The following is a 27,288-nucleotide window of genomic DNA, read 5'->3' as shown; positions in this document are numbered from 1 at the left end:
CTCCCTTCTATCGATTGCTGTCTTTGCTCAGTGAAGCTTTTAAGTATGGCAAAACCCCATACACATAAAATAAATTAATAAAATTTAAAATAAATGTTTTATCTTGCATTTAGATGGTTACCATGAGTATAGCTCAGGGTGTCCTGTCAGCCAGCCATGTTCTTGGAAGTAGTCACTCACCCTGGTGCTTTGCTTGTGGTTCTCATTAGAATGAACATGTACTGGGGTTTCAGGCAGGGTCTCTCTGTGTAGCTCTGGCTGTCCTAGAATTCCCTATGTAGCCCTGGCTGCTGGCTTGAGACTCATAGATCTGCCTGCTGGAATTAAAGCTGTATGTCACCATGCTTGGCGCTCGCGCGCTCGCTCGCTCGCTCTCTCTCTCTCTCTCTCCCTCCCTCCCTCCCTCCCTCCCTCCCTCTTTATTTATTGGTTTATTTATTTTATGTGTATACAAGCTTTGCATGAATGCATGTCTGTGCACCTCATGTGTACCTGGTGCCCATGGATGCCAGAAGAAGGCATCAGATCCACTGGAACCAGAGTTACAGACAGTTGTGAGCTACCATGTAGGTGTTGGGAACTGAATCCAAGTCTTCTGCAAGAACAAGTGCTCCCAAATTGTGAGCCATCTCTTCAGCCTCTCTTTTATTTCTTTTTAATTGTGAGCTATCCACAAAGGAAAATGTATAATATGTGCAGTTTAAAGAATTACTCAGAGGCTCTTGGGATTGCCAGTCAAGGTTAGAATGTCTTGATTTATTCTTTTCTTGAGCCAGTCCTATGTTGTTTGTTTTAGCTTTACAGACACTAAAGATGTTTGGTGAAGGTAATTTCTAAACTTCTGTTCAGATTTCACAGGTTGTTTTTAGAGACAAAAATATAAACAAATCATAGCTGTGTAAAAAATACAGCAGGGGTTGGGGATTTAGCTCAGTGGTAGAGTGCTTGCTTAGCAAGCGCAAGGCCCTGGGTTCGGTCCTCAGCTCTAGAAAAAAAAAATACAGCAAACATAGAGCAAGGAACCAAAATAAGCTGTGGTTCAGTTAACTGCATCAAAGGCGTCATCCAAGATGGCCAGAGAAGCAACCAGAGGCTTCTGCAGAGATGTGGAAGAGGAGGAAGCAGACTTAGTAGTGGCAGAAATAGAAACTGCAGTGCAGGTGGACCAAGGGGGGACAACTCACTGCGCTGAAAGCTTAGACCGAGTCTCCTTGTGAGACAGGGTCTGTTAGTCTAGGGGGTCTTGTTGGGTTTCTCCTCTCTGCCAGTTAAAAATTGAAAGGCAAGGAACATCACGAATGCAACAGGTAGGGGCAGGGACAGCAACAGTTCCCAGACAGCAGTTGCTGCTGAAGAAAGGCTTTTGTTAGCCTTACACATACACACACAGCAAGGCACACAGAGAAAAGCAGAGAGAGCTTGGGAAGCTGAAGCCTAGTCTCTCCTTGAGGCCTGGGGGTTTTAAGCATCTCTGGGGGAGGTCTTCCTTCCTCAACTTAGGGTTGGCCAGTTTGAAGCAAGACAGGGAGGCTGATAGGTCCACAGCTTTGGGATAAAGATGTCCTGGTCTGGTCTCGAAATTGTAGGACCAGTCCACAGGCAGGGCCTACAGGAAGTTCACTATCTTTATTATCTAGACTTGGCCCTTCTCCCTGTCTGTCTGCCTATCAGGGAATTTGTCTTAATGCCTAGTCGCCCAGTACAGTTTTCATACATATAAAATACAGTGGAAACCATGTTTCTGTAAGGAACAGAGTGTACATACAGTTGGCTCACCAAATACCATGCAGTGTAAGTTGCTATACTTGCCAGAGAGGAAAGCAGAGCTTCAGAGGAGGGTAGCTAATGGATGCAGGGAACTCATTCTTTATAGAGTAGCTTTGGAGTGACATTCTTTCCTATCCTGGCAAGTTCATCTTGAGGTAGATTGCTCTCAATGTGGACTTAAAGGACAAGAAAGCATCTTTAGGATTGCAAATGCCAACACAAGAGCATGTCAGAACAAGAGGTAGAACATGTGTACAGTAGAGTAGAAGCGCTGTAGATCATCACACTCTGCCAAAGGCTACTCTGAATTGTCCCAGTTTGAGGGAATGAAGCATGAATCGAAGTAATCTTATCAATAAAATCCAGGAGTCAGATATTGGGGTAAAACCTGAAAGATCAGAGAAGCAGGAGAACAGCCACAGTTGCTTCCTTCCTCTTCCATTCCTCCAGTCCAAAAGGGTTGAAATCCTGTCTCTGCTCCGCCTTATCACTTCCTGTTCCTCCCTATGCAGACCTCCAAACCACTATGGTTAACTAGTGGCTAGCTCCACCCTCTGACTCCAAGAAAGTTTTATTTGTCAGAACACAAACAAAATATCACACAACAGAGGAACAACTGGGTTGAATAAACTAATGAATTCTTCCTACCTGAAATTATAATACCAGAATATCACCTTTCTTTCTTTTTAATGGGACTTGTGAGGGATGCTCTGGGGACCTGTATTATTTACTTTGCTGTTGCTGTGGAAGAATGCCCTGGCAAAAAGCAACTTAAAAGGAGAAAAAAAAAAATCCTTTTGAATAGAGTTTATCATTATTGTAGTAGGAATCTTAAAATGTCTTATTAATAAAAACAAACCTGAGGCCAGTTATTGGAGTGAATGCTGGAAGATCAGAGAAACAGAACAAACCACAGCTATCTCATTTATGTTCATTTAGCAAGACAACAGGATTAACTTACCCCCTAGGGCCTATGACCTCTACTAATGGGCTTTTGACCAAGCTTAAAATACCAGGCATGAACCCCCTCCACAGAGCAGGATTCAACTTCTGGCAGAAAGCAGTTGGTGACCCTGCTTATATGGCTTAGAGGGCAAAGGTGCTTACTGCCAAACCTGAGGACCTGAATTTAGTGGCTGAAATCTACACAATGGAAGAACTGCCTCTTTAAATCACCCTCTGACTGTCACCATGGTATATGTACTAATTAATTAACTAATTAATGCAAAATATCTAACTTTTAAAAGAGGCCAGCTCCACGTTGCTCCTTCAGGGTCTTTAGGTAAAAGAATAATGTTTAGATAAGAATGTTGAACAAATCCTGGTTCAATGCTAAGAGTTGAGGAAGAGGCAGAGCTGGTAGAGCATGGGCTGCACCGGAGAGACGGCATGGCAGGTAAGAGCTTGCCCTTCCAAGGACTCAGATTTGATTCCACACCCATATGTGGCTCACAACTGTCTGTAACTCTTCTTACCTCTGTGGGCGCCAGGTATGCCTGGATGCACAGACCATATGTACAGGCAGAACACCCACATACATAAAATTAAATTCAAAAGTTAGAAAAATAATTGTACAGGGATAAAGGGTGCTAGGACTTAAAGGGATCTTAAGTGTATGTGTAAATGTAGAAGTAGGAAGTAGGTAGTGGGGATCTGAGGGGTGCCATTACAGCACAGCCTTTTTGGTTAGAACTGAAGGGTTCAGAGGAAGACCAGCCCATTAGAATGGAACTCTGAAGCTATCGTAGCTGCCTCCGTTAGCTTGTTCCTCATCTTTTCTATGGCTCCTCTCCCAGAGTCCTCACATACCCAGCATACAGACTTGAAGCATGGAGCATGTCTGACAGTACATCATGCACATGTGGGGCTTAGTGAGCTCTGTGGGCATGAAAAGAGCACAGGCTGGGGTTGGGGATTTAGCTCAGTGGTAGAGAGCACTTGCCTAGTAAGCGCAAGGCCCTGGGTTCGGTCCTCAGCTCCAGAAGGGGGAAAAAGAAAAAAAAGCACAGGCTGTCTGCTTCTGCTTGCTTTCTCAGCTGGGAGGTGGAGTGCCCTGGCACCTGCTTGATGGCTGTTCTGAGGCTTGTGTGGAAAGGGTACATGGCCAGGAGTCATGGCCTAGTTCTTTCTTTTTATGTTCAAGCTGTACGCACCATTCTCTGTTGGGTGATAGGTGGGCCACACAGAGGGTTTTTAATGGACATTTGCATTTTAGATTCTATTTGTATTTCTCCTCTAGAGCAAGTGACAGTGAAATGGTTTTTTCTTGCTTGTCACCTGCAGATTGACTTTTTTGGTTGTTTGTCTTTAAAAATTTGGCAGCCACATTTGGTCAAATATGCCTGTTAAATCCCTATTGAAAACAAAAGAATTTCAGTTATGCACATCTGCAAATGGTCACATAATGTTGAGTTCATTATTAAATATACTATCTGAGATTTATGTATTAGATAAATGATATTGAGAAAAAAATATATCTGTTATTATTTACCTTTAATAAAAGTGGTCACCAGATAGAAGTTCTTGTGAAAAAAGTTTTATTCTTCTAACTCCTAGGGAACCTCTCGAAAATTGAGCCTCGTGTGAATTCTGGCACTAGAGAAAGGTAATATGCAGAGAGAAGTACACACCAATGAGTACTTTTTTTCTCTATAGGCTGGGAATCCACGCGTTGAACTTACCCTCTCAGAACTTCAAGATATGGCAGCCAGGCAACAGCAGCAAATTGAAAATCAGCAGCAAATGTTGGTTGCCAAGGTACATTGAAAAAGAAACACCGTTCAGAATGTTTGTTTTTCAGATTGAGGATACCTTCATGGGTGGTGAGATGGGATTGTCAGGAAAGTGCTGAGCAGTGTTTATGTGTTGCATTCTGTAATGGCACAGGTGCCTGAATCTTGATGATGTTGGAGTTGCATCAAAGCAAGAACCTCTGGTCCTCGGTGCACATGCCAACACAGTATTCTATTGGAATGTGACTGGTCCTAACCAAATGGCAGGCAGATGTGGAAAGAGATATTCCCCATTGTTACTCCCAGTTTCCCTAGGTGAGATCTCTGCCATGTAGTTGGCTTTCTGTCCTGGAGAAGACTGGTAGTCTAATGAAAGCTCAGACAGGGCCCTGGAAGAATGGTGGCCAATTAACCAACAGGCTTCCCAAATGCTCCTCCACATTGAGTGTGTTAGGGTTACAAGTGTGGGCCATGGTTAAGACTCCTAATACACCCCAAGTCCTCCTTTCGTAGGTAATCCCCATAAAGTAGGTTTGGGAATTTTTCTAAATCATGATTTACTTATGCTTGATCATCAGCTGGAAAAGATCAGAGCCACTACTCACCCTTATGGGGGTTATTCATGTTATGAGATGTCTCAAAGTGTTCTGAATATTCTAGCTTGGCTTAGTCTCTTTTTTGTGATTTTTTTTTCTTTTACTTGTGTGTGTTTAAGTGTAGATGTGTGGGTGGCACGTTTGCCATGGCACAAGTGTGGGGAAGAGGACAAGTTTTTAGAGTTGGTTCTCTTCCTCCACCATGTGGGTCCCAGGAGATGAGCTCAGGTTCAGGCTTGGTGACAAATGCCTTTTCCCATCTGGCTGGCCTGGTTGTCCTCTCTGCAGAGAGAGTTACTCAGTCACCAAGTTACCGATCTTGTCTTTTCCATTTACTGTATGTAGTTCACTGTTCTGACTGCTTATATGTAAAAGAGAATTTGTTGGACTTGTCTTGAAAAGTTGTCTCAACAAGATGGCTCATCCTGACGACCTGAGTTCCATTCCATGGAACTCACGTGGTGGAAGAAAAGAACCAATTCCTATGGGTTACCCTCTGACCTTCACATGTATACATCCACCCACTATACTCACACATTAAAAAAAGTTGTCTCAAAGATTATTGTACCTCAAGAATAAAAAAAGCAAAACAGTATTATAGAGCTGGAGAGATGACTCAGCAGTTAAGAGTATTGCTGCTCTTGTGGAGGACCTAAGTTCAGTCCCCAGCACCTACATCAGGCAGTTCACAACTGCTTGTAACTCTAGCTCCAGGGGATCTGACACCCTTTTTTGGTCTCTGTGGGATCTTACATACACACACACACACACACACACACACACACACACACACACACACACACATGTATACACACAGACTCACTCTAAAATGTAATGAAGAAAACTTTGTAGATACTTTCCACAGTGTAAATCACAAGTTAATGTTCAAGCCGAAATATTTGAGCATGAATTTCTGTGCCTTAGTGTAATATGTAAAGCCTATGGAATTGTGCATAAGCCTCTTCTCATTTTGGAACACTTTATGCACATAGATGGGACCACAAATAATTTGCTGTTGACTTACCATTAAAGTATGTTTTCACATGAGTAGGGAAAAAACAGTTGAAGAGTGTTTTGTGCATTTTATTTTAGGATTGTCCTATTGGGAAATGTTTCACCATTTAAAGACACTAATCGTGAATAAAGCAGAGTCCCTTGATGGCCTAGTATGAGTTACAGAGTTGGAGGTTCATCTAGTGATTGATCCCCATCCTTCTTCCCATGTAGAAAGTGCTGTCTAGGAAATGGAGTGAGGGACCTTGGAAGTACTTTGTAGCATCAGGAACTCTGCGCAGACAGCGGGAAGCAAGGCTGGTGGGACTTGACATATTTTCCTGCACACAGGAAAATGTAGGCACACACAGAGTCCTTGCTGTGACCTTTCGGCAGAGGCACTGGCATGAGCTGAATGTGCAGATCAGTGCATGTAGTCAGGTCTGCCTTAAGAATCCCCAAACTCATAATATATAAATGTAATCAAAAGTTTCTATTTGCAAAGTTTAGATTTTTCATTCTTTGTTAGGAACAACGTTTACACTTTCTAAAGCAACAGGAGCGCCGCCAGCAGCAGTCTATTTCTGAAAACGAAAAGCTTCAGAAATTGAAAGAACGAGTTGAAGCCCAGGAGAACAAGCTGAAGAAGATTCGTGCCATGAGAGGACAAGTCGACTACAGCAAAATGATGAACGGCAATCTGTGTATGTGCCTGCAGCCCATGCCCATATGCCCAGACTAAGTTTAGTCAGACAGGCCAGTTGCCTGGCAGTTCCAGTCACAAATCCACGTGGCATTTTACATGTTCTAACACTTTACTCTCACCTGCAGTAAAGAGGATGAAGTTCATTGGGTTAATTGACTTTTTTTTCAAATAATATAAATTCCCTGCAAAAAAACTAATGAAGTTTGAATAAGGTTGTGTTCTAGTATGGTATTGTTTGAAATTAATTTCCTGGGTTTTTTAAATATAAATTTAATTGTGAATTTTTATAGGGCACAGTGTAATAATTTGGAGAATGTGTATAATGTATATTAGTTCATTAGGAAGTTCACATTTCTGTCTCCTTGAACTCAAAATTTTTTTGATAAGTCTATGGTTATTTTTGCATATTTATGACATGCAGTTTGTTTCAGAATAGCTCTGGCCCCTTCTGTTACGGTGAGTACATCAGCCCTTTGGATTGGTGTCAGGCTGCTCCAGGGGCCCTAATGAGTAATCTGTTTTTGTTAACTACCTCATTAAGATGACCATATAGCCAGGTGTGGTGCACATACCTGTAATCCCAGCCCTTGAGAGGCATAGGTGGAGGACAAGACTATGGAGTAAGGCCTCGTCTCAACAAATGGTCAGTTTCATCATGCAGGTGCTTCTTTTGCTTCTGTGTGAATTCTGGATTTTTGTTTTGTTTGATTGGTTGTTTCTTGTCAGTCTAACAAATGTCTATTTAATGTTAGAATGATGGGTAAGATCTTCTCAACAATGCTTTTATCTTGCTCTCTGAGGTTTTGAAGTACCTTGACCAAATTAGGTTTTGTAGTAATGTCCCTAAAGAATATTTATTAACAAATGCAAGCAAGTGAATAGTCATGTAGTTAGAGTTTTCCTGCCTGGCCCAGTCAGGACAAATCTCTCTTACCCGCCAGTCCCACAGTCGCTCAGACCCAACCAAGAAAGCACACAGAGACTTACATTGTTTACAAACTGTATGGCTGTGGCAGGCTTCTTGTTATCTACTTTTTCTATCTTAAATTAACCCATTTCTGCTTATCTATACTTTGCCACATGGCTTGTGGCTTACCAGTGTCTTTACATGTTGCTTCTCATGGCGGCGGCTGGCGGTGTCTCTCTCCAGCCTTCTACTTCCCAGAATCCTCTTCTCTCTTGTCCCGCCTATACTTCCTGCCTGGCCACGGGCCAAACAGCATTTTATTTGTACAGAGTGATATCCACAGCATAGTCACATCACGGATTTCAAAATCTGTTAGTGTATTCTGGAACTTGGTAGGCTAGAACACTTGCCTGGCAAATGTGAGACTTGGGGTTTCTCCAGCTGTAGCTCTTGAAAGAAAAAAAATCTATTTTGGGTTATGCATACACTTTATATTTTTTTATTTTTATGCATACACTTCAATCCAAGGCTAGCACTAAATATTAACTAAGTAATAACCAGAATTTAGTGTTATATATAGCAATGAAGACAGAGTGTGTCCCTTAAATAACCATTTCCCCTTTCTGATAATTACAGCTGCTGAGATAGAACGGTTCAGTGCCATGTTCCAGGAAAAGAAGCAGGAAGTTCAGACTGCAATCTTACGAGTTGATCAGCTTAGTCAGCAACTAGAAGACTTAAAGAAAGGAAAACTGAATGGATTCCAGTCATACAATGGCAAGTTGACAGGACCAGCAGCAGTGGAGTTAAAACGACTATACCAAGAGCTACAGGTAATTGCCTGGGTCTGGGGCTTTGGCCTTACTTAGTGGGGACAAAACATTCCAATTTCAGCCCTCAACATTTCCATTTCTCTGGCTTGGAGAGATGGCAGAGCTCTTAAGCACTTAGGTTTTTGCAGAAGACCCAAGTTCAGTTTCCAGCACCACATGGTTGCTCATGAACATGTAACTCCACTTCCAGTGGAGCTGATGACCTCTTCTGTTCTGCAGGCATTGCAAACACATGGTGCACATACATACATAAAAGCAAAAAAAGATTTCCACTTCTCAAAAGCTTCCTGCCATTCAACAGGTTTTATGCTTTTCTTTATTAGCATTTGCTAAATCAGGTACTGGATCATGTTATGAGGACATTCCACTACAGACAAGATCACCGAGCCGCTGTTGGCATTACCTTCTTTACCATTCCTTCACATTTTTAAGCAGCTGTTAAGTGTGTGGGATTTAAAGGATTTTTTTGGTGAGAAACACTGTAAGGCTATTTTGATGTGGTAGCTTTTCCAACTTCAGTTAGTTTTTTAGTGTATTTTGCTTCCAGTCTTGTTTCCATACACAAATAGGAATGTGTGAGTATGTAAGTATGTGTGCTAGTGTTCCAGGCTCGTGAAGAGTTAACCAAGATAATTGCCTGTCTTCTACAAGGGATACATTCTAATGACGTCTAGACTCTCTTATTTTATTTTTAAAAAATATTAGTTATAGGGGATGGTGAAATTGCTCAGTGGTTAAGAGCACTTGCTATTCTTCAGAAGAGCAGAGTTCAGTTCCCAGTACCTACATTGGGTGAATCACATCAGCCTGTAGTTCCAGCTCCTGAGATCCAACTTCCCCTCTTTTAGCTTTGGCAGGAACCCACACACGTGGCATAAAGTGGCACAGACACACACATACATAAACAATAATAAGTATCAGTGAAGTGGGTCCTGTATTTTGAATTTACGGCTATCTTTGTAACCTCCCTGTCACTTCCATAGTTAAAGCTCCTCATTCAGGGGTCAGGGGTTTGCTTCCTGAGATTCTGAGAGCTGCTGCAGGGACTGCTTCCCCAGGACTCCAAGCTTGACCTCATAGAGTGCTGTTGGCCCTTGTCCTGCATGTGCTTTGAAGAGAGGAAATGTTGCAGATGTATGTCCTATCTTGGTTCCATAAGCACTCCATTGAGCATGAAAGACCAACCTGTGTACATAGCAAAAACAAAAAACTGGGGATGCCGGTCAGTGGTAGAGTTCTTGTCTGCCGTTATTTATAAGGCCCTGGGTTTAATCTCCTGCACCAAAACTCAAACAAAAGCTACTTGTTTGCTGGTTTCCCTGTGCTGTACCAGGTCATCTGTGCAAACACGTCCAGACTCAAAGCTGCACTTCCCTTTCTCCTCTCCATTCCCTTCTTTCTTTCGTCTCCTGGAAATGAGAATCTGACCTTTTTCTTTTTTGGTTTTGTTTTGTTTTTTGAAAAGGAGTTTCTTTGTGTAGCCTTGGCTGTCCTGAAACTCACTCTGTAGACAGTCTGGCCTCAAACTCAAGAGAGCCTCTTGCTTCTTCCTCTTATAGTGCTAAGACTAAAGTCATGTGCCACCACACCCAGCTAAAAATTTGACCTTTTAACTAATATAAATATATTTTTTTATTTTAGAAATGTTCCATTTTATTAAAATAAAGGACAAACAGCCTATCCATAAATTCTGCTTTCCAAAACAACTTGTGGGAGTGTGTGTGGGGGGGGGTCTTATGAGAAAACACATTACTATTAAAAGGCAGAGTTTTCTGCTTCATCACTGCTAGGTTGTGGGATGATTGCCCTGCCAGAAATCAAAACTTAGAATTGAGTATTCTCCAAAGCAGAAATAACAAATTGTCATTTTTAAGCAACCCTTTTCTCTAACATCCACAACTGCCCATCAAAACAACTAAACTAAGTCAAAACAGCCCAACAAAAAACAGAAAACATAAGTCAAGAGAGATGATGAGGTCAACATATAAACTATTAGTTCCTTGCTATCCTTATTCTGTTATAGTTGGTTTTTTTATTCTTTGCTCTTTTGAGGGCCCACCACCCAGCTCCCAAATAAATACACTGAGACTTATTTTTGAATGCCCAGCCTTAGCTTGGCTTGTTTCTAGCCAACTTTGCTAACATAAATTGCCCCATCTACCTTTGCCTCTGGGCTTTTACTTTCTTTATTTTTTCTTTCCTTTTTACTCCAAGGCTGGCTGTGTGGCAGGGTGGCTGGCCCCTGGGGTCCTCCTCTTCTCCTTTTCTCGCTCCTCTTCTTCTCCTTCTATTTATTCTCTCTGCCTGACAGCCCCACCTATCCTTTCTCCTACCTAGTTATTGGACATTCAGTTCTTTTTTTTTTTTTATTTTTTTTTAAGATTTTATTTATTATGTTCTGCCTGTATGTATGTTTGCATGCCAGAAGAGGGCACCAGTTCTCTTTCTAGATGGTTGTGAGACACCACGTGGTTGCTGGGAATTGAACTCAGGACCTCTGGAAGAGCAGCTTAAGTGCTCTTAACCGCTGAGCCATCTCTCCAGCCCCCCCCCCCCCATTCAGTTCTTTAATAGACCAATCAGGTGTTTTAGACAGGCACGGTAACACAACTTTACAGAGTTAAACAAATAAACATAAAAGAATGAAGCACATCTTTGCATCATTAAACACTCCACAGCATAAACAAATGTAACACATCTTTAAATAATATTCCACAACATCCTATAACCCTAATAAAGGATCTATTTTACTGCAACTATGTATTTGTAACATAGGGCCATTATAGAAATGGCCTGGCTATCACATGTCCACAGTTCACTTCTACATTTACAAATACAACTTTCATGACAGGTGATAAGCACACCTGTCAGTGAAGACATGACACTGAGATGCACCCTAACAACATCCAGGATCTGGTGTTTGGCAGACAGCTATGCAAGAGAGAGAAGTAGTATAGTCATTTTATTTGAGTGATCTTGTATAACAAAGTCAATCCAAACTAGACTTTCAAACGTACATTCAGAAATGGTTACAGGCCGGGCGGTGGTGGCGCACGCCTGTAATCCCAGCACTCAGGAGGCAGAGGCAGGTGGATGGACCTCCGTGAGTTTGAGGCCAGCCTGGTCTACAAAGCGAGTTCAGGACAGGCTCCAAAGCTACAGAGAAACCCTGTCTTGAAAAACCAAAAAAAACAAAAAGAAATGGTTACAGATAGTAAGGGTTTGTTTGTTTATTAAGACTGGTTTCATGTGCCCCAAGAGGGCCTTGAACTTGGTATGCATAGAGCCAAGGCTAGCCTGAAATTCCAGATCTTCCTGCTTCTATCTCCCAAGTGTTAGGATTGTAGGCATGAGCTACCTTCCCCAGCTTTATCAGTTTAGCTTGGTGTTTCCTTTTGATCTTAGAGACTCTTCTTGCATCAGCGATTTTATCACATAGCTCTTCCGGTAGGTAGTTCACAGATCTATTTCTAAGTTTTTAAAAAGCAAATGAGTTGTCTGCTAGGACCTTTTTTTTTTTTTTTTTTTTTAATTTGGAGACTATTTCACTGTGTAGCCCTTGCTGGCCTAGAACTCAGAGATGCACCTGCCTCTGCCCCCTGAGTGCTGGGGTTAAGGATGTGTCCCTCCACACACAGCTGCTGTGAGCTCTTAACCAGCTGCTTTTTAGAATGCTTTAGTCCACTTTGTGGAGATTACACTTCTTTTAAAGTGTTTGTCATTTGGATTTATGGAGTCTAAACATCTTCCATCTGCATAGATGACCATCATGCTGTGGCCAGAGCAGACTAGCCCTGAGGAGACATAAGCTTCTTGATTCACACGTGGAACCCATGTGGGACCCTGCCTACTAGAAACCTGACAGGATGTAGTTAATGCAGCTGTTAAGTTGTACTCTCTCCTTTGCAGATTCGTAACCAGCTTAACCAGGAACAGAATTCCAAGCTCCAGCAGCAGAAGGAGCTCTTAAACAAGCGCAACATGGAAGTGGCTATGATGGATAAGCGGATCAACGAGCTGCGTGAACGCCTTTATGGCAAGAAAATCCAGGCATGTGAAAGTGGACGGCTGTGAGCTACACTGCTATTGGTGTTTCATCTAAAAGTTGCCAGTTGTTGCTGGGATTGCTGATGTACCCTAAATCCCAATATTAGGAGGTAGAGGCAGGAGATTTGTAAATTAGGGGCCTGCCTGGGCTACATAGGGAAGGTGTGTCTCAACAACAACAAAAATCTTGAACAAAATGCTATAGAGTTATATTTTCAAAAATATTTGCTATTCTAAATTTCACACATAGAAAATACTCTTGAACAAAAACTGAAATAGTGCAGGAATATTCACAGGGAAATCTTCCCCTTATTCTCTAGAGCTGATAATTGCTAATGACTCTAGTCTCTTACTTAATTCAGACACAAAGGTATAGAAAAGTGTGTAATTTCCAATGGAAATGGGAGTGTGGTAATTTACGTTAGTGGTCTGCACTGCCCGAGATCACGGTCTCATTCCTTTAACATCTAATGCTGTACCATGGTCCAGGGTCTGCATGCCCTTCACCACCCTCTGCATCATGCTGCCTCTCAGTGAGTGGGAAGCAGCACTACTCCCTGTGTCTGACTGGACACCACATCCATCCCTCTACACCCAGACTGGTGTCTCCCCTGCCCTGGGTTCCCGTGCACACACTTGACAGTTTGGTGACAGCTGTCTTCTTGTCAGCCTCAGTCACTCCAGTGATGCTCTGAGGAGGCAGGTGTGGGCATCGAAAGCTTTGCCCAGTGGAGGTAGATTTGAAGGATGGTTGAAGACAGGGACTGGGCTTCCGCAATCTGTGTCTCACGGAGCTACCCTGTACTATACCCGAGTTTAAAGGTCAGTAATTGGAGCAGCTTCAAATGACATTTTTCTCTCAAGATTAACAACACAGAGGCCATGAGAGACAGGATTGTGCGTGCTTATTTATTTTTGTTTGTTTGTTTTTCGAGACAAGGTTTCTCTGTGTAGCTTTGCGCCTTTCCTGGAACTTGCTTGGTAGCCCAGGCTGGCCTCGAACTCACAGAGATCCATCTGCCTCTGCCTTCCGGGTGCTGGGATTAAAGGTGTGCACCACCACTGCCCGGCATGTGCGTGCTTATTTATATAGAGTAGTAAGAGTAAAAACAGTTCTGCAGAGAGGAAGAGGAGGGAGGGAGAGAGGAAAAGAAAGATGTTCAGGAATTGGTCTATATGTTTTTTTTTTTTCTATTTCAAATTTTATTTGTGTGTGTGTGTGTGTGTGTGTGTGTGTGTGTGTGTGTTTGTTTCCTGCATGTATGTCTGTGCACCACATGCACACAGTGCCCACAAAGGCCAGAAGAGTGTTGGGTCCTCTGGAACTGGAGTTACAGACAATTGTTAGCTGCCACGTGGGTCCTAGAAACCAAACCCAGGTCCACTAGGAGAGCAGCTAGTGTTCTTAGCTGCTAAAGCAGCTCTCCAGTCTGGCTTATGAGTTAATAAAGTCTAGCAAGTCTGAAAATTGCAGCATGGAGACCTAGGAGCTTAAGTAAAGGCTGGCTGCTCTAGTCCCTTCTTTCTGGGTGACTAGTTTTTCTCAAGGCCTGCACTGGTTGCATGTGACCTACCCATCTTACAGAGTGTCATCTGTTTTACTCAGAGTCCACTAAATGTTAATCTCATGTTTTAAAAAAAGGCCTTCTAGCCAGGCAGTGGTGGCGCACGCCTGTAATCCCAGCACTCAGAGGCAGAGCCAGGCAGATCTCTGTGAGTTCAAGGCCAGCCTGGGCTACCAAGTGAGTTCAGGAAAAGGGCGCAAAGCTACACAAAGAAATCCTGTCTCAAAAAACCAAAAAAAATAAATAAATAAAAATAAAAAAGGCCTTCTGGTAACATCTGGACTACTGTTTGAGTACCTATCTGGGCACCATGGCTTAGCCAAGATGTAAAAAAGTAACCCCCCCCCCAAAAAAAAAACCCCACTCATCACAGGACTGATGAGGTGGTTCAACATCAAATACACTTGCTCCCAAGCCTGACAACATGAGTTCAAGCCTAGGACCCACATGGTGCAACTGAATGAAAGAACCAACTCCTATAACAAGTTGTCCCTGACCTCTGTGCACATTTGCACACCACAATTTTAAAAAAATTAAAATCACAAATAGCTAGATAGGTTATGCTGTTTCAGGGATCTTATAAAAAAATACGGTGTTTTGGGGTTGGGGATTTAGCTCAGTGGTAGAGCGCTTGCCTAGCAAGTGCAAGGCCCTGGGTTCAGTCCTCAGCTCTGAAAAAAAAAATTTTTTTAATGGTGTTTTTGCAGAGTTGTGGCTCTCCTAAAGATCCTAGGGACTTCTGAGTGTTTGGGAAGGTCTTGAGCCATTCCCAGTGGGCAGAATCATGCAGACAATTTAAGGAATCCATGGCTCCCCATTTAAAGCCTTCCTAGCAAGAAGCCCGTGGTCCTCTAGTTAGAATCCTATTGTACACCCTTTTGATCTTGGCCATTGTCTTTTACCTGGTCGTGTCCTTGCTTATAAAAGCAGAACTGCTCTCAGAAATGTAGGGGCCCTGTCAGGACTAGTGCGTCACCTGAGCACCTCGCCTGAGCACCTCGCCCTGCATCTTTATGAAAACTCTCATCCTAACTATAGGTATAGACACAGAGGTTAAAGAGACCAAGTTACTGGCCTGAGCTAGTACAGTGAATAAGTGACAGAGAAGGATTTGAAGCCATGCTCACAGAAGCAGGCTTTGACCAGTACCTCTTACCGCACAACAGGGGGGATAGCTTTTCCTGAGTGAGAGGGGGCAGCTCATGGGTTATTGAAGCTGGTGCAGTCATCATGCCAACTCCTTGTTTTTGTAGCGTACCAGTGGGTAGTGTTTAGTATGACTCAAGTTCTCTGAAGGCTCCCCTTCTACATGCTAGTCTTTCAGGGCAAGGAACTTCCCAGATTACAAGCTGAGTGATTTTTTTTTTTTTTCTCTTTCCCAGCCTGACCATCTCTTGCTGAACTTAGTATTAAGAGAATCTTGACTCTGATTTCATCCTCATTGCAGCTGAACCGTGTGAATGGCACGTCATCACCACAGTCACCCCTGAGCACGTCTGGTCGGGTCGCTGCTGTGGGTCCTTATATCCAGGTTCCCAGTGCTGGGGCATTTCCTCTCCCAGGGGACCCTGTAAAGCCCCAGTCTCTCACCATTGCCTCAAGTGCTACCCACGGAAGATCCAAATCTGGTAAGTGGCCCCAGTCCTCTCCTCTGGAGAGTGCATGGGAAGAGAGTGGTGTGGAGGCAACAGCAGCCCTGTCTATATTTAACCCAGGCTCTGCCTCCCCCACCTCCCCCAGCTCCAGGTTCCTGGTCTCTATAATAACAGTGACCCTAAAACAAGACAAAACTATCTTGACTGATCTGAAGGTCTGGACTGTGCTTTTCAAACCACAAAGGATCAATTCCAAGGGTGCATAGAGTACAGGCTTCTTTATCCCTGAGAACTATGACTGGGTCTGCGGCTGGGCAAAGGCTGCCTTCCTGTGGACAGTGCTTTAGCTGTTGCATCTTCGTCAGTCAGAAAATCCACAAACTTGGGTGGGTTATGGGTGTGGCTGCAAAGCCATGGTTTAGATCTCCAGCACCAGAAGTCAGGGCTAAAAGGGAAAAATCCACAAACCTTTCTTTGGTCTTTGCAGTTGTGCAGTGTGATGACTCAGGCCTCCAGCACTGTGCCCTAGTACACTCACTGCATGGTGTTCCAGCCAGGCACTGGGCTCTTACGTGGAGAGTATGATGGTTTTTAAACCAATGGATGTATGGTGACATGCACCTGTGATCCCAGTACTCGCTCAGGAGGCAGAAGAAGGTGGCTTCAAGTTCAAGGCCAGGCTAGATTACACAAGGAACCTGTCTAAAAAAAAAATCAGGGTTTCCTTATAGTAAGATTTTATGACTACGGTTGGCCTGTACACACAGAATTAAGAACCTGTGCCATGGCACACTAAATGTGCGTATTAAATTTGTGAAAACATTGTTCTCCTGATATAAAGCCCATGTTTGATTCTCCTCCCCTCACCAGGGGAGTAACCAGTTTGCAGTAGTCTTTTGTGCTGGTTGCTTGCCTTTTTTTGGTGGGGGCGATGCTGTGTTTGAGACAGGGTTTCTCTAAGTGGCCTTGACTGGCCTGGAACTCACTATGTAGACCAGGCTGGCCTTGAGCTCACAGAGATCCTCCTGCCTCTGCTGTGCTGGGATAAAGTCATGTAGCACCACACCAGGCATTTTTGCTTCCTGTTGCTTGGCACCTACTATGCAGTTATATCGGCCGTTCTGGCTCCTTCTGACTATAGCCAAGGGGGTTTCCCCCACCCTCATGGGCCAGAACCTCACCCAGAGCTCTTTATGACCAGGTATTAGAGTCAGGTGGATTCTGTGTTCAGCTTGACCCCCTCATTGCATCATTCATTGGTAAGCAGTTGTGAGTCCCCTATCCATGGTAAGTGTGTGTGAATGTTTCAGTGGCAAATGAGCTATGTCCTCATCTGCTGACTTGGTTGTTAAAAGTTCCCAGCACTCAGGAGGCAGAGCCAGGTGGATCTCAATGAGTTCAAGGCCAGCCTGGTCTACAGAGTGAGATCCAGGGCAGGTACCAAAACTACATAGAAGAAATCCTGTCTCGAAAAACTTTCAAAAGTTCCAAGTCGAGAACATCACCTGTTTCCCACTCCCTACTAAGTAGCCTCATAAGGTTGCCAGAAGTTGCCTTTCAACCACATTCCTTCCATTGTAGCTGAAAGCAGTTTGCACAGGTTTCCTGTGTGAACCCAAGCTGGGACCAGGATCTCAGCTGTGGAGCTAGGATGAGAAATTCTCTTTAGGGGCCTCTGCTCCCTGGTTGGCAATCTTGGTTCTGTGTTACACAGATGGCTACAGTAGAAGTAGAGTGATCAGCACATGGACAGTGTCAGACCTGGACGTCGGGCCTGACTGCAGTTCCTCACGACACTTTGAAAGCCTGCTTGTAAACTGTATGTCATCTGACAGCCTTATTGGGACGCTTGATCTCTAACACAAACTGAATCAACAATCATTTGTTTTTCCAAACTGACAAAGGACTGTTAATCACCTCTGTGCTAATATACCTGCCCCTTCTAATCCAGTGTGGAGTCGAGGGAAGGGGTCCATACATGGTCATCCAGACAATGTTAGACACCAAGTGGCAGACACTGGCACAGAAAGGGCTATGTTATAGGTTGTTTCTGAACAGTTAAGGTGAACTGTGGGGCATAGTGGCACACACGGAGGCTGAAGGAGGCGGACTGAAAATTCTAGACCAGGCTGGGAACATAGTGAAACCCAACTCAGAAAAAGTTACTCATGAGGCTAGTCATAATTGAAGGTCATTTGCTTTGCAATACAAAATACTAAGTGGCCACCTGTGATACCTGCCTTGTCCTGAAAAAAAAGTTGTTTTTCAGTCCTCTCATGGCTGCTTCCCATAAAACTACCCATTGCTATGGGATTTCTGAGGCTACTGAGCACCATAAATACCCCATGACCTTGAGAGCAGTAAAGCCCAGCCCAGCTGCTCACACCATGGGCTACAGTTGGCCTTGCTTCCCAGTAAGCTGAGTTTCACCTGGGTGCCTCTAGTGAGTTTGGTATTTTGTACAGCCTTACTCCCAGTCACACAACCAAAAAGGAGAGAAAGCTCACCCCCTTGTCAGGAAGAGGCTGACAGACTGGAAAAAGGTGATAGTTTGTGTTAGGCTCTGAAACATTTTACCAGTGCTGGGTTAGCACTGCCTTGGAGCCCTGTGACTTAGCACTGTAGTTACTGAATAGTGCAAACCAGCCAGAGCATGCAGAGCAGCTGTGGTACATGCCACTGGTCTGGTAGGTCCTGCAGAACATCCTGGAGCAATTTACACTTAGAACTTGAAGCAGTTATGGCAGATGACTACTTTGCTGCTGCTCAGTTATCCCCACTCATGGCAAATTCCTGCCCATGCCTAGCTGCTGTGGGATTGGAAGTGGGCAGCCAAAGTGGCCCACACCTGTGCATGTCAGAGAGCAGCAAAGGCCTAAGTCAGGGCATACAGCTAACTCAGTTTCAGGCCACGTGTGTGCACCCCTTTTCAGTTTGGAAAATGCTCTGTAATAAACAAATCTGAATTTCCTGGAAACTTGGGGTTGAAGACTGGCTTCCTGATCGTCGCAACAAAATGTTAGCTGCTGCTCCTGCTGCTACCCAATCAGGTCACAGATTGTTTTAGAGGGAATTCCGCACACTAAAGAAATTTTATTCTAATAATGGAAATCATACAAATCAAATCTATTATGAAGCCAAATGATAAGTCTTTTCATGCTGCTGTATGTGATTGTGTGTACAAGTAGTGCTTGGTATGTAAGTGCTGCTGTGTTGTGTGCTGTGGATATTGGACTTGCCCTATATTCCAGTGATGCAGCCCTCGCTGCAGTGTTGGTGAGTGCTGGTCACAGTGGCAGATGATAGTCAAGATCACTCCTTGGGCTTATGCAAAGGTCTGTGGGCTCTGAGCAAATTAATTAAGCATGCAGGCGTTGGTTGACAGCTTAGGTAATGGAAGTCCCGGTACTGTATTTGTTTCTGGCTCAACTAATTTCAACACTTTTTTCCCATAAATTATATGCTCTTTTCAAGCTAATGATGGAAACTGGCCAACATTAAAGCAGAACTCTGCTTCAGTGAAGTCAACTCAGATGGCTGGTGGAGACTGGAAGGACTCAGGAATGGAGGGGGCTCTAAAGCAAGGTGCCATCTCAAGCCAGCCTTTGCCCTTGCCAGCACTGGGAGCTACAGAAAAGCTGGTAGGTCATCTGGCTTTAATCTGCCCCAGTGAGTTTCCCTGTTGTTCTGATCTTCAGCTCAAGGGTGTGAGGTAGCATGAAGACAAGTCAGCTCTGTTACTGTCTACCTTACACTCCGAGTCCAAAACAGCCACTGGTCCTTAGGGGCCTGAGCATGCTCAAGTATAGATCAATATTGAGCCTGATAGTGTGTCTTATGTCCTTTTGAAGGCTTATAAATCCTACTGTGTGCTGTTGTAAATGAATAGAAATATGTTTAACCTTCCTAAGAGTAATCTAAGTGTTTTCTTCTTATAAACTTAGGGCATCGAGATTGGCAAAGGGCCACCTCCCATCCCTGGTGTAGGCAAGCCACTACCCCCAAGTTATGGGACATACCCAAGTCCTGTGCCCCTGGGGCCAGGATCAACAAGCTCCCTGGAGAGAAGGAAAGAAGGCAGCTTGCCCAGACCTGGTGCAGGCCCACCAAGTCGGCAGAAACCTGCCCCACTGGCTCCAGCAGGCAACGCCCCCCAGCCTGGCTCCTCGCAGCAGATTCAGCAAAGGATCTCAGTGCCACCAAGTCCCACATACCCACCAGCGGGGCCACCTGCCTTTCCAACTGGAGATGGAAAACCCGAGCTTCCATTGACAGTAGCCATTAGGCCTTTTCTGGCTGATAAAGGGTCAAGGCCACAGTCTCCCAGGAAGGGACCTCAGACAGTAAATTCAAGTTCTATATACTCCATGTACCTGCAGCAAGCCACACCACCTAAGAATTACCAGCCACCAGTGCATGGCACCTTAAACAAGTCAGTTAAAGCAGGTATGTTGGCTGTATACTTTCAGAAATGGAAGTTATCCCTTAATTAAGATCTGTGTCCTTGCATGCTACTTAGGATAAAACTTAAAGTATAGGGTGCCAGTTTGGGATGGAAATAAAGAGACAAAATGCACAGTAATTTTTTTTTTTCTTTTGAGACAGGGTTTCTCTGTGTAGTTTTGCACCTTTCCTGGAACTCGCTCTGTAGCCCAGGCTGGCCTCGAAACTCACAGAGATCCGCCTGCCTCTGCCTCCCGAGTGCTGGGATTAAAGGTGTGCGCCGCCGCCACCACCTGGCACACAGTAATCTTGCAGGCAATCACACACTGTGACTTCCTGCCTGGGTACCCACATATCACTCAGTAGTAAATCCAAAAGGATAAGACTTCTGGAATTTTATTTTTCTCCGGCTTTAGGGTAACTTGTGCCATTAGTTATCCAGTGATTGGGGGGTGGACCTGCTGGACATTGCTAAGTCAGCATCCTGGACATGGGCAGTGTGAGGAGCTTCCAGGAGGGACAGCCTGGAGTGGGTGATTGAACAGGGGCCTTCTAGGGAGGCTACTGAGAAGGTACAGCACAGCCCTACATGCCTCATCCTAGCTGGAAGGTTCTATGGTCCAGGTCAGGGCTGCAGCATCCAAACTTGTAGTTTGACTCCTCGATGTGTTTAGCCATCACCTGCCAAGGACCTCCCAAGTAGTGTGATCTGTGGCCACAGTTCTGGCCATGAGAGAAGCATTTGAGCCATAGGTCACATGTGTCCTGCTCCAAAGAGGTAAGTATCTTCCATGTTGCCTGAGTCAGTCCCGGACTCAGATGCAGATTCGGTGGATTTGGCATTTTTCCTTGGCCAGGAGACTAAGCAGACTTGTTGGAGTGGGGAACCTCAGGTCAACAACTTTCTCTTTAGAAAGAACCCAGTCGTGCAAGCAAATATAAAACCCAGTTTAAAGGGAGTGAGTGGAGGGTCTTGGAAAAGGTTTGCTGAGGATTCAGAAATCAGAACCCACCAGCAATAGAAGCTTCTATGTCATCAAGTCAGTGCCAGGGAGAAGATCCTATCACAGCAGCAAGGATGAAGTTCTGTCCTTTGTTTCTCTTCTAGTATATGGTAAGCCTGTCCTGCCATCAGGGTCAGCATCTCCATCACCCTTGCCATTTCTTCATGGGCCACTGGGCCCAGGCACGACACAGCCTCAGCCTCCTTCAGAATGTGCTGAGAAAGAGCCAGAACAGGAAGGCCCTCCTGGACCTGGAGAAGGCAGCACAGTGGAAAGCCTGCCACGGCCACTCAGTCCCACCAAACTTACACCCATTGTGCACTCGCCACTTCGTTATCAGAGTGATGCGGACCTGGAGGCCCTCCGCAGGAAGCTGGCCAACGCACCCCGACCCCTGAAGAAGCGCAGCTCTATCACAGAGCCAGAGGGCCCTGGAGGCCCCAACATCCAAAAGTTGCTGTATCAACGCTTCAACACCCTGGCTGGTGGCATGGAGGGTACCCCTTTCTACCAGCCCAGCCCTTCACAGGACTTTGTAGGCACCTTAGCAGATGTGGACAATGGAAATACCAATGCCAATGGCAACTTGGATGAGTCTCTCCCTCCCCGGCCCACAGCCCCACTTCCTGATGAGCTTGCCCCATCCTCAGATGCCAACGATAATGAGTTACCTTCCCCTGAGCCAGAGGAGCTCATTTGCCCCCAAACAACTCAAACTGCTGAGCCTACTGAGGACAATAACAACAATGTGGCTACAGTACCCTCCACAGAACAAATCCCAAGTCCTGTGGCTGAGGCTCCTTCAGAGGAGGAACAAGTCCCTCCAGCACCTCTTTCCCCTGTCAGTCATCCTCCAGCAACATCTGCGGTGGGTATCCTTGCTAGACCAAAGCCAGGCATGCCCTTGCATGCAGACTAAGATGTGGGGACAGGATAATCAGATGACCACAGACCAGAGGGTCAAAGCATAGGACATGGTACCCTGGAAAGCTTGCTGACACTGACACCTCAGTGACAGACAGACAGACAGACAGATAGGGAGAGAAGCAATGACCCTCCCTGAGGAGGTCAATACTGACTCAGCAGAGAGGGTTTGGGACCATCTCAGGGAATCCACACAAGGCTTGCTTTTTTGGTTTTTCACTGTGGAGCCCTGGCTGTCCTGGAACTCACTCTGTAGACCAGGCTGGTTGCAAACTCAGAGATCCACCTGCCTCTGCCTCCTGAGTGCTGGGATCAAAGGTGTGCACCACACTGCCATCCCACACAAGCCTTTCTTAATGGGATCTCTGAGACGGGATCAAGAGGGATGAGCAGACTTCTGGACCAGCAGTGCACTACCACTCCCTCCCTCTAGTCCTAGAGTGGTTAGCAGCTCACCTAGCCCCACTCTACACATGGCCAGACCTTTGTAGAGCCGTCACAGGGCTGCTTCTGGAGAACTGTTGCCTTCGTTCCTGCCACCCCTTCCCACAGCAATGTCTTGGATTGGTCTTTGCCTAGGGTAGGTCACCTGACACTAAAATGCTTGCTGCCCTACAGAGCAAACGGACAAACCTGAAAAAGCCTAACTCAGAGCGAACAGGACATGGGCTGAGAGTGCGCTTCAACCCTCTGGCGCTGCTTCTAGATGCTTCTCTGGAAGGAGAGTTTGATCTAGTGCAGAGGATCATCTACGAGGTGAGCTATACTCCCACATGTGCAGCTGGGAGTTTAAAGGGCTGGCTTTCACGTGCTCTGTGTCCTAGGTGGAAGACCCTAGCAAACCCAATGATGAAGGGATCACACCCCTGCACAATGCTGTCTGTGCTGGCCACCATCACATCGTGAAGTTTCTGCTGGACTTTGGTGTCAATGTGAATGCTGCTGACAGCGACGGGTGGTGAGAACCGTGGGAGTGGGAAGTGGAAGGGCTCCAAGACTCACTTTCCCTACCTTACAAAAAGAAGTGATACAAGGTTTAAAAAACTGAAGTAGGAGGTGGTACACACCTTTAATCCCAGCACTTAGGAGGCAGAGGCAAGCGGATCTCTGAGTTCAAGGCCAGCCTGGTCTATAAGAGCAAGTTCCAGGACAGGCAGAACTACACAGAGAAACTCTGCCTCAAAAACAAAACAAATAGCAAGTTGAAAACTGGGGATGCCTCAGTGGTTAAGAGCATTGGGTGTTCTTCCAAAGGACCCAGATTTGCTTCCCAGCACCTATATAACAGCTCATAATCATCTGTGCTCCAGTCCCAGGAGATCAGCTGACACCCTCATCTGGCCTTTACATGCACATGATGCACATACATGCATGCAAGCAGAACACCCATACACATAAAATTAACAAAATACGTAGAAACATGCATGGCACAAAGGTATGGTACCTTCATCAAAATTCTTGGAGGTTTGTGTTACTCAGGAGCCAAGCAGCCCGGGGTGATGCCAGACTTACATTTTCCCCTCTGGTTCTAGGACACCACTGCATTGTGCTGCCTCTTGCAACAGTGTCCACCTCTGCAAGCAGCTGGTGGAAAGTGGAGCTGCTATCTTTGCCTCCACCATCAGTGACATTGAGACTGCTGCAGACAAGTGTGAAGAGATGGAGGAGGGATACATCCAGTGTTCTCAGTTTCTATATGGTATGTTCAGCTCTTTCCCTGGCTAATCAGCACTGTGTCCCATATGCTGGCCTAGAGTCTGGCTCAGTGAGCAGATCACACTTAAGTGTTCATTGCCTTTACACTCACCCCAAACATCTGACAATTCCATTTGTATGAGTAGTACAAACCTATAATGCTCACACTTAGAAAGCTTTAGGAAGACCACAAACTTCAGGCCAACTTGACCTACATAGTAAGACTCTGCCTTAAACAAAAACCACATCAGGAAGATTCTGTTCCAGTTTCTGAAGAGTAAGAATGCCCTGGAGGGCTGGAGGGATGGCTCAGAGGTGAAGAGCACTGGCTGCTCTTCCAGAGGTCCTGAGTTCAATTCCCAGCAACCACATGGTGGCTCACAACCACCTGTAATGAGATCTGGTGCCCTCTTCTGGTGTGTAGGCATACATGCAGGCAGAACAGTGTATACATAATAAATAAATAAATCTTTAAAATAAAAAAGAATGCCCTGGATTCAGGAGGACAGTGGGTGCGATGGTGGCGCACACCTTTAATTCCAGCACCGGGGAGGCGGAGGCAGGTGGATCTCTGTGAGTTCAAGGCCAGCCTGGTCTACACAGTGAGCACCAGGACAACCAAAGTTACACAGAGAAAATCTGTCTTTTTCTGGGGGAGAGTGGAATACCCTGGGGTCCCAGGAGTGGGACCTGCATTTAGCCAGGCAGCACTGGTCTACACACTTGCTGTTGGGTGCATGAGTTGAAGCAGGGCTGCTCTACTTCTGTGCTGGCTTGGGGCCATCTACACACCTCAAGCATCCTAACTAAGTTGCTGTAGCCAGTGTAAGAAATATAGGAGCTCAACCATGTCCTCTGTTAAGCAGTTACAAGTCACTGGTTCCACATACCTTTGTGAAGTTACTCTGTTTGGTGTAGTGGTACAAGCAATAACAGCCAAACTACCATTGATACTGAACTCCCACAACAAAGGCAGGCAACAGCGTTCTTGGGTATTAATGAAGCTGGGCAGGCCCAAGGGCCCTGGCAAACCCAGCCCATGTGAGGAAGAGGCTGCTGTCACACAGGCTCTGCTAAGAGAAAAAGGTTTCTCAGCAATGATGGCACAGGCCTGAAAGTAGACCTTGTGTAACCTTATGCTTACAACACCCAAGGTACAAGCCACCATGTGCTCCCCTACCTGATGATTGCCCAAAAAGTTCGTTCTTGACTTAACTTGTTTTACCTTTACCCCTGTTGGCCACCCTCTGCTAAAACCTCTCTTTGGTCCCAGGAGTACAAGAGAAGCTGGGAGTGATGAACAAAGGCACTGTGTATGCTTTGTGGGACTACGAGGCCCAGAACAGCGATGAGTTGTCCTTCCATGAAGGGGATGCCATCACCATCCTGAGGCGCAAAGATGAAAATGAGACTGAGTGGTGGTGGGCTCGTCTTGGGGACCGGGAGGGCTATGTGCCCAAAAACTTGCTAGGGGTAAGTAAGCACTCAGCACACTTAGACCTTAGATACTGGACGTCAGCCGCCCTTGTGCCTGTACAAACATCACAAAGACATTCAGGGCATGGGTTCAGTTTTGCTGACATCAGGGTAGAATGAAAGACTTTCCCAAGCCCTAGCAATCTGATCTGTATGTGGACAAGCCCCTGAGTCCCTAGAGTGTGGCTTTCCACATGGCAGAGCATGTGGGGAGTTTAGAGTCAACCTGCTTTGCTCATGGTGAACTTTGGCAAGTACTAAGCCACGCCACATAGTTCTCCCTGACCTGGAATTCTCTAGAGCTGGGTGTAGTAGCGCACACTGTAATCCTAGTGCTTGGTTGTTTTGTAACCCCTTCCCTCTCCTGAGCTGACAACTGAACCCAGGGACCAAGCAGGTGCTCTACCACTGAGCTAAATCCCCAACCTCTGTAATCCTAGCATGTTAAAGGCTGAGGTAGGATGGAAAAGTTAACTGCCAGCCTGGGGTAGAGACCTGATTGCTCAAAAGCCTATAAAATGGAGCAGTGTGGGTTGTCAGCCAGGCTGCATTCATAATGGTGTCTGTCTGTCCTCTAGTAGAAAGGTTGCCTCTGCTTTCAGGTGCTGTGGTAAGCCTGGCAGACGCTTATTCACTTGCCTTGGCATCTAGCAGGAAGGTTTGCCATGACAAGCACAGGTGTTTGCACCTGAGGAGCTTACATTGTCAGGGGCCTAACAGAAAGGAACAGGGTTTCAGGTGTGATAAAAAGAGGGACAGGATCCTCTGGGTCTCTGTGAAGAGGACAGCTGAGGTGGACTGAGCAGGCTGCTGAGATGACAGGAGAGGAACCTACAGGCTAATTCCTTCTCAGTCATCTTTTTGCCCTAACTCTTGTCTGTTGCTTCCCAGTTGTATCCACGGATCAAGCCCCGGCAGCGAACACTTGCCTGAACTTTCCCTGGAGTACCACAGTCTCATTGGAAAGGATTCCAGTGGCCCTGGAAAAACTGAAGTTAGGCCAGTCTCATGGTGCTCACTTTAGCAGACAGTATCCACAATGTGAATCCCAGCTTCCCAGGTGAGGCCCTTCCAGTCTGCAGGAACTGGACAGGTAGTACTTGGGCCTTCAGAAGACTGCATTTTTGCCAATTACTGTAAATCCAAATAAATATCCAGTTCCAAAACACCCACCCCTGTTGCCAGTAAGAAGTCCTAAACTATGAACCCTGACGGTTGCCAATGAAGACAAAGCGCTGACTGACGCGGCCCAAAGGCCCCTTCTCATGTTTGATGTCTCCAACCTTCAGCAAAAGCAAGCTGCTACCAGACGGCTTTGGCTACAGCCCTGCCCTCCTTGGAAAGTCTCAAAACCATCATCCTTTCTCACATTCCCGCTCAAAAGAATTTGATTTCCTTTCACTACCAAAGGAGCCCATTTAGAAACTGTTCTGTTTAGTTAACCTGATGACCTCATGCTGTGGCTGGACTTACATGCCTCAGCACACAGGGTCATCTGATTCCTGCAGCTTTTAGTGTCATCTTTAGCCCCCTCGTGGCATGAGTTCATTCTGTTCTGAGTGCAGTTAGACACAGGAAGCTGGGCAGGGCCCAGTTCAGGAAAGCCACCAGGCAGCTGGAATGCAGTCACTGTGGCTGCATTCCAAGTGAGGCCAGCTCTATACTCTGGAGCTTGAACTCTGTGGACAGGCTTTTTATACACTAAGGTTATTTTTCAACTAGGCCATTGAAAACTACCAGAACTGTGTTGGAAATATTTCTTCCTCATTGAAACACAAGCCCTTAGGCTTTATTTTTCATGTGAGTCTTGTGCATAACTACATGTAAATCCGTGTGTAGGCTTTGGGAACAGTGCTGTGTGTAGTCAGGGTGGCACTGAGAAGTGATGCCCTGTGAGCAGCACAGCCTCTGCCATCCCACCACCACCGATGCTGTGTGACATGCACAATAAACTGTTGTCTCACACCTGGCTGTGAGTCTGTGTTCTGGACGAAGGACAGCTACA

The 27,288-nt window shown here is 45.5% G+C and overlaps 1 protein-coding gene across 1 annotated transcript in view; it reads left to right on the top strand.

The window, feature by feature from the left end:
• The window catches only part of Ppp1r13b (protein phosphatase 1 regulatory subunit 13B), a 77,021-nt gene extending 49,773 nt beyond the window's left edge, over nucleotides 1-27,248 (top strand). Inside the window, exons 5-17 of the mRNA XM_036205693.1 lie at nucleotides 4,423-4,524; nucleotides 6,618-6,792; nucleotides 8,338-8,534; nucleotides 12,444-12,584; nucleotides 15,594-15,774; nucleotides 19,216-19,382; nucleotides 19,686-20,187; nucleotides 21,293-22,056; nucleotides 22,731-22,868; nucleotides 22,937-23,070; nucleotides 23,645-23,811; nucleotides 25,081-25,280; nucleotides 26,175-27,248. Coding sequence (XP_036061586.1) covers nucleotides 4,423-4,524; nucleotides 6,618-6,792; nucleotides 8,338-8,534; nucleotides 12,444-12,584; nucleotides 15,594-15,774; nucleotides 19,216-19,382; nucleotides 19,686-20,187; nucleotides 21,293-22,056; nucleotides 22,731-22,868; nucleotides 22,937-23,070; nucleotides 23,645-23,811; nucleotides 25,081-25,280; nucleotides 26,175-26,216 — 2,910 coding nt within the window. The 3' untranslated portion in view covers nucleotides 26,217-27,248. The remainder of the gene's footprint in view (nucleotides 1-4,422; nucleotides 4,525-6,617; nucleotides 6,793-8,337; nucleotides 8,535-12,443; nucleotides 12,585-15,593; nucleotides 15,775-19,215; nucleotides 19,383-19,685; nucleotides 20,188-21,292; nucleotides 22,057-22,730; nucleotides 22,869-22,936; nucleotides 23,071-23,644; nucleotides 23,812-25,080; nucleotides 25,281-26,174) is intronic.
• The last annotated feature ends 40 nt before the right edge of the window (nucleotides 27,249-27,288 follow it).

The sequence above is a fragment of the Onychomys torridus genome, chromosome 14, assembly GCF_903995425.1.
Source record: "Onychomys torridus chromosome 14, mOncTor1.1, whole genome shotgun sequence".
NCBI lineage: Eukaryota > Metazoa > Chordata > Mammalia > Rodentia > Cricetidae > Onychomys > Onychomys torridus.
Note: the sequence above shows the minus strand (reverse complement) of the source record. Positions and strands in the feature narration are given on the sequence as shown.